At 48.2% G+C, this 13,992-nt stretch overlaps 1 protein-coding gene across 1 annotated transcript; it reads left to right on the forward strand.

Moving 5' to 3' along the window:
- The first annotated feature begins 5,159 nt into the window (after window positions 1–5,159).
- LOC116677311 (lymphocyte antigen 6H-like) lies at window positions 5,160–7,105 on the forward strand. The gene is made up of 3 exons (XM_032507876.1): window positions 5,160–5,281; window positions 6,665–6,766; window positions 6,870–7,105. Exons 1-3 carry the CDS (start codon window positions 5,230–5,232, stop codon window positions 7,079–7,081), a joined length of 366 nt encoding a protein of 121 aa, XP_032363767.1. The 5' UTR covers window positions 5,160–5,229; the 3' UTR covers window positions 7,082–7,105.
- The last annotated feature ends 6,887 nt before the right edge of the window (window positions 7,106–13,992 follow it).

Consider the following 13,992-nt stretch of genomic DNA (forward strand, 5'->3'; position numbering starts at 1 on the left):
TGCGCCAACAACAGCTGCCCCAACGACAGTTGTGACTGCTGCCCCAACGACAGTGGTGACTGCTGCTCCAACAACAGCTGCCAATGCTGCCCCAACAACAGCTGCCCCAACGACAGCTGCGACCGCTGCCCCAACGACAGTTTTGACTGCTGCCCAAACAACAGCTGCCACCGCTACACCAAATAAAACTGGAACACCTGCCCCAACTACACCTGCCACCACTGCCCCGACGACAGCTTCAACCGCTGCCCTAACGACAGTCGCGACCGCTATCCCAACAACAGCTGCCCCAACGACAGCTCCGACTGCTGCCCCAACAACAGCTGCCACTGCTGCCCCAACTACAGCTGCCACCGCTGCCCCAACTATAGCTGCCACCGCTGCCCTAACGACAGCTGCGACTGCTGCCCTAACTACAGTTTCCACCGCTGCCTCGACCACAGCTGCAACAACTACCCCAACAACAGCTGCCACAGCTGCCCCAACGACAGCTGCGACCGCTGCCCAAACAACAGCTGCGACCGCTGCCCCAACGACAGCTGCAACAGCTGCCCCAACAACTGCTGCCACAGTTGCCCCAACTACAGCTGCCACTGCTTCCCCGACAACAGCTGCGACCATTGCCCCAACGACAGCTGCCACCGCTGCCCCGACGACAGCTGCCACCGCTGCACAAACTACAGCTGCCAACTCTGTCCCAACGACAGCTGCAACCGTCGCCCCGACGACAACTGCAACAGCTGCCCCAACGACAGTTGCCACCGCTGCCCCAGCTATAGCTGCAACCGCTGCCCCAACAACAGCTGCCTCTGCTACCCCAACAACAGCTGCAAGCACTGCCCCAGCAGCTGCCATTGTTACCCAATCAACCACAACTTCCAGTGGAGCCTCATGTATCAAACTGGGTACGATCCATCTTCTGCTCGGACTCCTCATGTTTACCTTCTGTTAAAATACAGAAACAGCTGAGACTACCCACCTATGAAGCCGCCAGAAGCAGCCGTGACTGAAGTTTGTTGCTCACTGCCATCTTTATTTGGCTTTGACAAGTTGCAGGAAAATTAAAATGGCTAAAAAAGGGTGATGGATTCTGTGTGAAGCTGAAGTGGGACGAGTTGGCAGCAACGTAATAGACAGTCATACATTCAAACATGGGAACCTTTGTACATTATAATCTGGAATACGATGTGAAGTCACATGTCAAATGCCCATCATACAAGGTATAATAGGCCTGAACTACAAGTCAAGATCAACATGCCCTGGATTTATTTCAGTTACCCGACTTCACCTAACCATACAAATGCGTTCCTGCATAAACTGTGTCACGACGATGACTAGTTCAATCAACCCAGGGTTTCCCAATCCAGCGATGGGCATGTTCACATAAAAGAGGCGGTTGGTTGCACAGCATGACCAATCGCAAACATCTGCCAGAGCCACATATTTTAAATAAGAAAAGCATTAATATTTTAACTTTTATGGGTGCACAGAGGTCAAAATCGTGCTTTGTAGTACTTAGTATTTAACAATGAGGATTCTTTTTTCAGAGCGTTGCAGTTACCTGAAGATAAAGCACACTTTTGCAATAGATCATACAAATATAAATGTTACTTAATGATATAACCAATTGCTCATTTACAATCATTTAAATCATTTATTTAACTAATTAAAATAATTTATTTTTTTGCAATCTTCTTTGTTTTATTACATAAAAACAATAAAATGTATTGTTTTATTGTAAACTGATTACATCTACTGTGCTGTGTAATAAAGCTTTCTGATGAGACAACATCAGTTTGTGGCTTATCTGTGGTGTTTTTATCCAAAAGGCCAATAACAATGAACCGATCAATGGAGCACTAACAAACATCTGGGCCCTGCACATATTTGGCTTCAGTCCAAATAATGTTTAACCTTCCTGTAGTCTTCTGTCAAATTTGACCCAATTTCAAAACATTTCTATATCAGAAATATGGGTTTGTTTTAACCAAATAGTCCAAAATAAGTAACTTGGATGCTACACACATTTTTTCTATCTGAAAATCAACAGCCTTAGCTCTTTTTCTGTGATAAACATGTATTCCTGAATCAATTAAGAAAATTCTTCTGGACATGACCACTTGTGTTTTTTCTAAAATAAGAATGATCACATAGTGGATAAAATAAATTTTAACTTATGACAAAAAACAAATCACACTTCCATTTTTTATTGAGTGCTAGTAGAGACTGATTGCATATTTAAACACAGCAACGGATGGACGACTCTGGGCGAGTCTCACGCACGGCCGTACATGACTGACCTGCTGCTGCCCATGTTCGGTGCTTTCGGAGGCCATTTCTTCTCAAAACATATGTAAGTAACCATTTTCATCGGTGAAACTTAAATTGTACTCAAAATTGAATGTCTATTTTTCTCTATCTCATGCTAAAATAGTTCTCAGTTTCTGTTTGTCTAACGTTAACTTTACCAATTGTGAGGATGCCACGAGGCGTTTTCAAATGTGCACTAAGCTCAAATGGTTAGCTAATATTAAACTTAAATGGTCTATTTTTAGTCAAATGCTGTTTCTATTTTGTGCTTTTTTTATTAACATCAAAGGTTACACCCTTTTAAGTAGATTCCAATAGTCAAATCCATAATTCCTAGCTTTGACTAAACTGGTTGATGTGCAGGAGTGCTGCTTGTCATTAGATTAGCCTGCATGGTAACGTTAGTGGGAGCCACCTGTGGGGTAGACAAAAAATGAAAGAATAGCCATTTACAGAAAAAATGTTGGCAATGCAAGTTTTTCCATCCATCCATCTTCATTCGCTTATCCGGTATCGGGTCGCGGGGGCAGCAGCTCCAGTAGGGGACCCCAAACTTCCCTTTCCCGAGCCAAATCAACCAGCTCTGACTGGGGGATCCCGAGGCGTTCCCAGGCCAGGATGGAGATATAATCTCTCCACCTAGTCCCAGGTCTTCCCCGAGGCCTCCTCCCAGCTGGACGTGCCTGGAACACCTCCCTAGGGAGGCGCCCAGGAAGCATCCTTACCAGATGCCCGAACTACCTCAACTGGCTCCTACTCCGAGCTCCTCTCGGATGACTGAGCTTCTCACCCTATCTCTAAGGGAGACGCCAGCCACCCTCCTGAGGAAACCCATTTCGGCTACTTGTACCCTGGATCTCGTTCTTTCGGTCCTGACCCAGCCTTCATGACCATAGGTGAGGGTAGGAAAGAAAATTGCCCGGTAGATCAAGAGCTTTGCCTTCTGGCTCAGCTCTCTTTTCGTCACAACGGTGCGATAAATGGAATGTAATAGCGCACCAGCTGCTCCGATTCTCCGACCAGTCTCACGCTCCATGGTCCCCTCACTCGCGAACAAGACCCCAAGGTACCTAAACTCCTTCCCTTGGGGTAAGGACTCACTCCCTACCTGAAGAAAGCACTCCATCGGTTTCCTGCTGAGAACCATGGCCTCAGATTTAGAGGTGCTGATCCTCAGCCCAGCCGCTTCACACTCTGCTGCAAACCGATCCAGTGAGTGCTGAAGGTCACAGACCGAGGACGCCATCAGGTCTTCATGTCTACAATACATGTTTTTGTGTCAAACTGGTATCATGAGAAATTATGTTACTCAAACCCGTTTAATTGTGTGTGATTGTGTGTGTGTTGGGCGGGTGGGGGGGGCACTGGACTCAAACTGGATGTCTCAGCTGGACAAGTTCACTCCAAAGCTCCTGGAGCTATTCAGTTTGGATAGAGGAGAGTGGTTGGTCGGTGCATCGAGAACTTGTTGATGGAGCTGATACAGGTGAGGCAAAAGTGGTTCAAATAAGTTTTAGGAACCCATGCATTAAACAAGTTGGTTGTTTTGTTTTCTTGCTCTAGTTGGCGTGTGTTAACTTTGTTTAACAAAAAGTTACAACTGGTTTACAGCTTATAACACATTTTAAGGTTAAAAAAACTACAAGTTCATTCCTAAATAAATTTGACAATCCTAAATACACACACTGTCTTATACAGACAGTTTTGGAAATAAGTTTGCATCAACTTTTAAAGCTTCATTTACTTATACTTCCACTAAAATCCAGCATCATTGGTGGGTCAAGAGACTGGGAAAGGTCTCAAAAAGCCACATACTAATGTAACCTCACACGTGTCAGGTGATACTTGCACGCACATTTAACAATCTGTAAACCAAGGTAAAAATGATTGTCTATCTTAAGATCTTCTATCTTCTCATTTAATCCATTAAATGACAACAAATGAGACAGTTTCTTAATTTTGGTATTCTGTTTGCCATACAGGGAACTGCAGACAGCAGTGCACAGGCACCTGAGAACACACTGAATGACGCTCTGTACTTGCCATGAACCAGATGCAGTGGAGGAGAGAGAGAAACCCAGTGCTTCCAGATCTCTGCAGTCTGGCCAGAGCATGCTGCTTTGTACTCGGGGTGACACACGTGCTGAATCTCCAGGATCCAGTATGAATTTGTCAACAGTAAAAAAATAAGTGCAGGATTTGATTTAAATCAAATTTTTCTATATTGCGTCTGTGCGTAATCTCCTTGGTGATGCTCCAGCTTTCTGTTTTCTTGCACAGTTCATTGTTGGAGATTTTATTAGACCAAAAATCTGGCATATTCCCAAGTTAAATTACTAGTTCCAAATTTAACTTGCAATGGGAAGCAATGCAGTCTAGAAAAGTAATGGCATAATTGAACGGAGTGGACAGAAAGGTTGCCAGTTTCACAACAATGAATATGATTTATTACGAGACACACATGCAAAGTCAGTGATGGGATAGTACAATTTGAGTTAAGACATTTTTTATTGTGCGTCACACTCGTCCCTCCCCCCCAGAACAATTACAATGACTCAAAACAACAAACCTGTCTGACATACTGCATTAGTAAAGGGTAAATAGAGAAGTAGAAAACAAATTCCCCATCAGAAACAAGTCTAAATTTAGGATGAAATACCTACTCATTGTTGGATTTGACATTGAAAAAGGGTGTGGAAAGGTGTGTTTAATTGATGTTCTTTTCAAATAACAAAAGGGATGAGCGTCTGAATGGTCTTCTTGTAATAAAAGATGGGAACACACCCAATTCCTGAGATCTTTACGCATGTGTTACGTGTCGTACATGTATTCCTCTGAACAGTATATAAAGCGTAGCCGTGCTGTGAAGGTGTAGTATCTCCATCAGGAAAACTCCTCTTCAGTACTTACCTGTTCATCATGATGAAGCTGATCCTTTCTCTGACTCTCATCTGGGCGCTCTCCAGCACGGGTAACTTTACATATTCTTACAATATTGTTACTGCTAGTACAATAGAGCCTGGTTATTAATTTTACCAGAACTGTATTTTACGATTTTAAATTGTACTGTTTATATTACCAGATAATTAAGTTAATTGATCAATACAAATTTAATGACCTCATAATTATAGATATGATAAAAACTTAATCCAAGCGGGTAAAATTACATGTTACTGTTCAGAAGTAACAGAAGCAGTCTGAAGAGGTAGGAAACAGATACAGACAGTTTAGAATAAGAAATATAACAAAATAGGAAAATGATATGAATTACATTCAATACATATACCATTGTGTACATTATATTTGCAATATACATACATGACAAGACTTTTCTGTACAAGTGTGCAAAAGTAAAGAGCCTTTTGGTGTATATTAGATATTTAACCCTCATGTTGTCCTCGGGTCTAATTGACCCGTTTTCCTATATCAATGTTCTTTTTAATTCCCCAAAATAACATGATTGATTCCACACAACGCTCTTTGCCAAGTACAAATCTCTACTTTCATAAATTTTGGAGCGTCTTATTCAATTTTATAGCATTTGGAGAAACAAATTGAAGTTGTTTTGAAATAGTATTGAGTAAAAGTTGACATATTCCAGTCTGTGATTATCATCAACATCCATTCCTTTGATTTTAGCCTAAATAATTCTTAATTTCTTTTTTTCTAACTCAAACATTAGGTATAATTTACTAAAAATTAGGTTTATTGACCATTAATAAGAATTGTATTTTCACTCAACCCAACCGTGTTGCCACTTGTGTTTCTATGGTGTCAATGTGTAGTATATATTTTCCTAATGTCTGTATTACATTTGTACACTGTATTTATCAACGGGATTTGAAGAGTTTTATCTGTTTTACTACTTTTTATATTTGTATTGTTGACTGTAATCTTCTTATTGTTGTTGTTTTTAGGGAGACAATTCTAAGATCTGTCCTGGGACAACCGATGAAAAACAGCCTTTTGGCTAATTCTGGTGCATTTACAGCAATGTTATTAATGTACATTGTCCCTGTCAAATAAATTAATAAAATAAAATAACAATGAATACATTCCAAAAATAATTGTAAACTAAAGTTAATAAGTTAGTGTTACGTAGTGTTAAACGTCCAAAAAAGTGACAAACATTGAGAAAAAGGTCAAGTGTGGAAAAAAGAGAGAAAAACGTAAAAAAAAAGTTAAAAACATTGATAAAAAGCGTCAACAAAAGTGTTGATTTTCAATCTTGACGGGAAGACAACACGAGGGTTAAAGCATTTATAAATATTACGACCTTGTGTCATTTAGAATCAGAAATTAAATTTAACATTTGAGATGTGATCACCGTTGACTGTTTTTCTCCCCATTGCAGCGAGAGCACTTCAGTGTCAAACTTGTACAACTCAGCAGTGTTCAACCACAGCACCAGTAACATGTCCCTCAGAGATGTCTTGTATAACAGCTTCCATTCAAGGTAGTCCTTTCTTTGTCATCTAGTACTTCTCATTTAAATATGTGGACTGTGATCTATGTGTGCTCTCCGTCAACATTAACAAACTGAACTTTTGATTCTTTAGCCATTTCATCTGGAACTCCAGTACAGCAAATCTACAAGGCGTGTGCATCGTCCTCCCTTTGTCCAGCCCCAGGCACGCAGACATTTTCAGTCAACTTGGGTGCTACGAGTGCAGTTGCATCTGCTCAGTGCTGCAACACAGACAACTGCAACGCAGCAACTCTGCCTTGTAAGTACAGAGGGACACGTTGCTCATTTACAGTGCTCATGTAATGCTCTTTGGCATTTTCCATTTCCTCTAAAGTGTTATGTATCTTTTTTGTGCATGTTATAGGTTTACAAAGTGAAAAAGCCCACAATGGGACTTACCATCTAAAAACAGAAAACACTGTTCACAAACTGCTCCAAACAGCTCTGTTGTAGTCCAGCCTTTACTTCAGAGACAAACGTGCGTCACTGTAACACGTTATATTGCTCGCCTAGCTGCTAGCGTGGCACGCCCTCATACTCTGCTTCTGACTGGCTAGTAGTCCTTACCTAGGTACTGTCACGGCACGCCCTCATACTCTGCTTCTGACTGGCTAGTAGTCCTTACCTAGGTACTGTCAGGGCCCTCATACTCTGCTTCTGACTGGCTAGTAGTCCTTACCTAGGTACTGTCAGGATCCTCCTACTCTGCTTCTGACTGGCTAGTAGTCCTTACCTAGGTACTGAGCATGTGTGACTTCTAATAAAGATGGAACAGAAGTGTGATGTCTCACTCTGTAGCTAAAAGGAGAGCTCAACACACAGGATGAAAAGAGGAGCTGCAGCAACGTGCAGTTCAACAAAAGTGCTTTTTGAAAAATTAAACCATATCAACCTTTTCAGGTACAATCTCTAATCACAATTATGAATTAGAAAATCAGCATAATATGACTAACTTTAAAGGTGCTCTAAGCGATGTCGGGTGACGACACTTCTTGTTGACGTTCAAAGTATTGTCAAACAAAACGGAGACTAGCTCGCTGCATCCTAGGACAGATCTCCTCTCGCTTACTCCCTCTTCACGCTTTTCTCTCCTCTACTCCCCACACCGCCCTTCATGTGCACGCGCACTAACCTCCCAACCCCACCCCCAAAATCCTGGAACTCTGTTATGTTTGATGGTGTAAGTTGGCGCATTTGGTTTGGAGAGAAGAAGAGAAGAGACCTTGTTGAAACAAAATAAAGACAGGCTGCAAACTGGATTAAAGGTTTAGGTATTCGGTGGAAGGGTTTAATTGATTTCTGCAGAGAACATTCAAATGACGAGAACAGCTTTCACAATGTACAGAGTTACATAGTGGCAACAGTTCTGGTAAATACAATCAGTAATACACTTCTTTATATGCAGTGCCCCAAGAGGAAAACCAGCCCTTGTTTGGAAACCAGTTTAATCTCTAACATAACAATCAGTGGACCTCAGGCAGACAGTTGGAGCTCTTACGTATTTCTGAATCTGCCCCTCGTGTGCCCAAGTGTCTTGACAGGTCATTCTATCTTAGCTGAAAAAGGACATCTTGTCTTTTGGATAGGCTATGGTCTCGACCTGAGACATGCTATGGTCTCGACCTGGGACCTGCTGTGATAAACACCGTTCTAGGCAACTGTTTCTGTCAGGCTCCACGTCATCTATTCTTCAAGGAAATGGTGTGGAGTCATAACAAACCCAGTTGTCTCCCATCAAGGTGAAACACACAGATGACAGATACAGAAGTCATATACTCTGAGAGGCATTGAAGATTTTATCATGAATATATGAAAATCAGTGGTTGATTGTAATTTTCCCATTACAGAACACCTTTGGGATAATAAGAAATGAGATAGATAGGACATCCTGCCATCTTGTGACACGTTCAATATTTATTTTGGAACAATGACTGTAACTGTTCTCTCTTCCTCAATTTTGTTCATTTCTCTTTCAGTCCCTGCTGCTCAGGCGGTGAACGGACTAGAGTGCGTTGTGTGTGACCCTTTCACCTCTCAATGCACTTCTACAGTGAATTGTAGCGGAGTGGAGGACTCCTGCTTTAAAGCAACTGGTGAGTCTTTATCATACATAATTTAAAAAATGTGTTTTACTACCTTAAAGTATGGTAGGTTATAGAGATAATCCAACACATTACAGTGGAAGATATTGTACTTTTTACTGCACTATATTTATATGATAGTTATAGTGACTTGTTAGTCTTTAAGAGTTTATGGTATGATAATCACAGCCAACAGTGAGTTAAGATGTTAAAATTAGCTCCACCTCAATCAGTTAATACGTCCTAATCAAAGTGATGTCAATAATATGTAAAAATGTAACACTATAAAAAGTAAATGTAAAAAGTACTATGTCTGACACTTCATATACATTTTTACATTGTGGTATTGCGCATTTGAATTAAGTGAATGATCTGAATATTTCTTCTTTAAATAAACTTATTGACAACAATAGCAGATGCAAAGTGAAACATTGATTTTCCTCTACAGTGACGAGTGGGTCCACCTCTGCTCCAGCCTTGGGCTGTGCATCTACAAACATGTGTGCAGCTGCTGGCAGCCTGGGTACCTTACCTTTCTTGGAAAGTATTGGTTCAATCAGCGGTTCGTCCTGTTGTAGAACCAATGGGTGTAATACTCCCATAACAACTACAACTGCTGCCCCAACGACAGCTTCAACCGCTGCACCAACTACAGTTGCCCCAACTACCGCTGCCCCGACAACAGCTGCGACCGCTGCACCAACGACAGCTGCCACAGCTGCCCCAACTACAGCTGCCGCCGCTGCCCCACCGACAGTTGCCCCAACTACCGCTGCCCCGACAACAGCTGTGACCGCTGCCCCAACGACAGCTGCAACCGCTGCCCCAACAACAGCTGCCCCAACTACAGCTTAACTGCTGCCCCAACTACTGCTGCCCCAACAACCGCTGCCACCGCTGCCCCAACTACAGCTGCCCCAACGACAGCTGCAACCGCTGCCCCAACAACATCTGCTCCAACTACAGCTTCCACCGCTGACCCAACGACAGCTGCAACCGCTGCCCCAACAACAGCTGCCCCAACTACAGCTGCCACCGCTGCCCCAACAACAGCTGCCCCAACCACAGCTTCAACCGCTGCCCCAACTACAGCTGCCCCAACTACAGCTGCCCCAACAACAGCTTCAACCGCTGCCCCAACTACAGCTGCCCCAACTACAGGTGCCACTGCTGCCCCAACGACAGTTTTAACCGCTGCCCCAACGACAGCTGCCCCAACTACAGCTTCCACCGCTGCCCCAACGACAGCTTCAACCGCTGCCCCAACAACAGCTGCCCTAACTACAGTTGCCACCGCTGCCCCAACTACAACTGCCCCGACGACAGCTGCAACCGCTGCCCCAACAACATCTGCTCCAACGATAGCTGCCACCGCTGCCCCAACGACAGCTTCAACCGCTGCCCCAACTACAGCTGCCCCAACTACAGGTGCCACTGCTGCCCCAACGACAGTTTTCAACCGCTGCCCCAACTACGGCTGCCCCAACGACAGCTGCCCCAACTACAGCTTCCACCGCTGCCCCAACGACAGCTTCAACCGCTGCCCCAACAACAGTTGCCCTAACTACAGTTGCCACCGCTGCCCCAACTACAACTGCCCCGACGACAGCTGCAACCGCTGCCCCAACAACATCTGCTCCAACGACAGCTGCCACCGCTGCCCCAACGACAGCTTCAACCGCTGCCCCAACTACTGCTGCCCCAACCACCGCTGCCACCGCTGCTCCAACGACAGCTTCAACCGCTGCCCCAACAACAGCTGCCCCAACTATAGCAACCACCGCTGCCCCAACGACAGCTTCAACCGCTGCCCCAACAACAGTTGCCCCAACTACAGCTGCCACCGCTTCCCCAACGACAGCTTCAACCGCTGCCCCAACAACAGCTGCCCCAACTACAGTTGCCACCGCTGCCCCAACAACAGTTTCAACCGCTGCCCTAACTACGGCTGCCCCAACGACAGTTTCAACCGCTGCCCCAACTACGGCTGCCCCAACGACAGTTTCAACCGCTGCCCCAACTACGGCTGCCCCAACGACAGCTGCCCCAACTACAGCTGCCACCGCTGCCCCAACGACAGCTGCAACTGCTGCCCCAACAACAGCTGCCCCAACTACAGCTGCCACCGCTGCCCCAACAACAGCTGCCCCAACTACAGCTGCAACCGCTGCCCCAACAACAGCTGCCCCAACGACAGCTTCAACCGCTGCCCCAACGACAGCTGCAACCGCTGCCCCAACAACTGCTGCCCCATCATCCGCTGCCACCGCTGCCACAACAACAGCTGCCCCAACTACAGCTGCCCCAACTACAGCTGCCCCAACGACAGCTTCTACCGCTGCCCCAACGACAGCTGCAACCGCTGCCCCAACAACAGCTGCCCCAACTACAGCTGCCACCGCTTCCCCAACGACAGCTTTAACTGCTGCCCCAACTACTGCTACCCCAACCACCGCTGCCACCGCTGCCGCAAGGACAGCTTCAACCGCTGCCCCAACTACAGCTGCCCAACAACAGCTTCAACCGCTGCCCCAACTACAGCTGCCCCAACTCCAGGTGCCACTGCTGCCCCAACGACAGTTTTAACCGCTGCCCCACTACGGCTGCCCCAACGACAGCTGCCCCAACTACAGCTGCCACCGCTGCCCCAACGACAGCCTCAACTGCTGCCCAACAACAGCTGCCCCAACAAACAGCTGCCCCAACTACAGCTGCCACCGCTGCCCCAACGACAGCTGCCCCAACTACAGCTGCCACCCGCTGCCCCAACGACAGCTGCCCCAACTACAGCTGCCCCAACTACAGCTGCCCCAACGACAGCTTCAACCGCTGCCCCAACGACAGCTGCAACCGCTGCCCCAACAACAGCTGCCCCAACTACAGCTGCCCCAACGACAGCTGCCCCAACTACAGCTGCCACCGCTGCCCCAACGACAGCTGCAACTGCTGCCCCAACAACAGCTGCCCCAACTACAGCTGCAACCGCTGCCCCAACAACAGCTGCCCCAACTACAGCTGCCACCGCTGCCCCAACGACAGCTGCCCCAACTACAGCTGCCACCGCTGCCCCAACGACAGCTGCCCCAACTACAGCTGCCCCAACGACAGCTTCTACCGCTGCCCCAACGACAGCTGCAACCGCTGCCCCAACAACAGCTGCCCCAACTACAGCTGCCACCGCTGCCCCAACGACAGCTTCAACCGCTGCCCCAACTACTGCTGCCCCAACACCGCTGCCCCAACTACAGCTGCCACCGCTGCCCCAACAACAGCTGCCCCAACCACAGCTTCAACCGCTGCCCCAACAACAGCTGCCCCAACTACAGCTGCCCCAACAACAGCTTCAACCGCTGCCCCAACTACAGCTGCCCCAACTCCAGGTGCCACTGCTGCCCCAACGACAGTTTTAACCGCTGCCCCAACTACGGCTGCCCCAACGACAGCTGCCCCAACTACAGCTGCCACCGCTGCCCCAACGACAGCCTCAACTGCTGCCCCAACAACAGCTGCCCCAACTACAGCTGCCCCAACTACAGCTGCAACCGCTGCCCCAACAACAGCTGCCCCAACTACAGCTGCCACCGCTGCCCCAACGACAGCTGCCCCAACTACAGCTGCCCCAACTACAGCTGCCCCAACGACAGCTTCTACCGCTGCCCCAACGACAGCTGCAACCGCTGCCCCAACAACAGCTGCCCCAACTACAGCTGCCACGGCTGCCCCAACGACAGCTTTAACTGCTGCCCCAACTACTGCTACCCCAACCACCGCTGCCCCAACGACAGCTTCAACCGCTGCCCCAACTACTGCTGCGCCAACAACCGCTGACACCGCTGCCCCACCTACAGCTGCCGCAACGACAGCTTCTACCGCTGCCCTAACGACAGCTGCAACCGCTGCACCAACAACAGCTGCCCCAACTACAGCGGCCACCGCTGCCCCAACAACAGCTGCCAACGCTGCCCCAACAACAGCTGCCCCAACTACAGCTGTCCCAACGACAGCTTCTACCGCTGACCCAACGACAGCTGCAACCGCTGCCCCAACAACAGCTGCCCCAACTACAGCTGCCACCGCTGCCCCAACAACAGCAGCCCCAACTATAGCAACCACCGCTGCTCCAACGACAGCTTCAACCGCTGCCCCAACAACAGCTGCCCCAACTACAGCTGCCACCGCTGCCCCAACGACAGCTTCAACCGCTGCCCCAACAACAGCTGCCCTAACTACAGTTGCCACCGCTGCCCCACTACACACTGCCCCGACGACAGCTGCACCGCTGCCCCAACAACATCTGCTCCAACGACAGCTTCCACCGCTCCCCAAACGACAGCTCAACCGCTGCCCCAATACTGCTGTCCAAACCACCGCTGCCACCGCTGCTCCAACGACAGCTTCAACCGCTGCCCCAACAACAGCTGCCCCAACTACAGCTGCCACCGCTGCCCCAACAACAGCTGCCCCAACTATAGCAACCACCGCTGCCCCAACGACAGCTTCAACCACTGCCCCAACAACAGCTGCCCCAACTACAGCTGCCACCGCTGCCCCAACGACAGCTTCAACCGCTGCCCCAACAACAGCTGCCCCAACTACAGTTGCCACCGCTGCCCCAACAACAGTTTCAACCGCTGCCCTAACTACGGCTGCCCCAACGACAGTTTCAACCGCTGCCCCAACTACGGCTGCCCCAACGACAGTTTCAACCGCTGCCCTAACTACGGCTGCCCCAATGACAGCTGCCCCAACTACAGCTGCCACCGCTGCCCCAACGACAGCTGCAACTGCTGCCCCAACGACAGCTGCCCCAACTACAGCTGCCACCGCTGCCCCAACAACAGCTGCAACTGCTGCCCCAACAACAGCTGCCCCAACTACAGCTGCAACCGCTGCCCCAACAACAGCTGCCCCAACTACAGCTGCCACCGCTGCCCCAACGACAGCTTCAACCGCTGCCACAACTACTGCTGCCCCATCATCCGCTGCCACCGCTGCCCCAACGACAGCGGCCCCAACTACAGCTGCCCAAACTACAGCTGCCCCAACGACAGCTTCTACCGCTGCCCCAACGGCAGCTGCAACCGCTGCCCCAACAACAGCTGCCCCAACTACAGCTGCCACCGCTTCCCCAAC

The sequence above is a fragment of the Etheostoma spectabile genome, unplaced genomic scaffold (assembly GCF_008692095.1).
Source record: "Etheostoma spectabile isolate EspeVRDwgs_2016 unplaced genomic scaffold, UIUC_Espe_1.0 scaffold00004818, whole genome shotgun sequence".
In the NCBI taxonomy this organism is placed as follows: domain Eukaryota; kingdom Metazoa; phylum Chordata; class Actinopteri; order Perciformes; family Percidae; genus Etheostoma; species Etheostoma spectabile.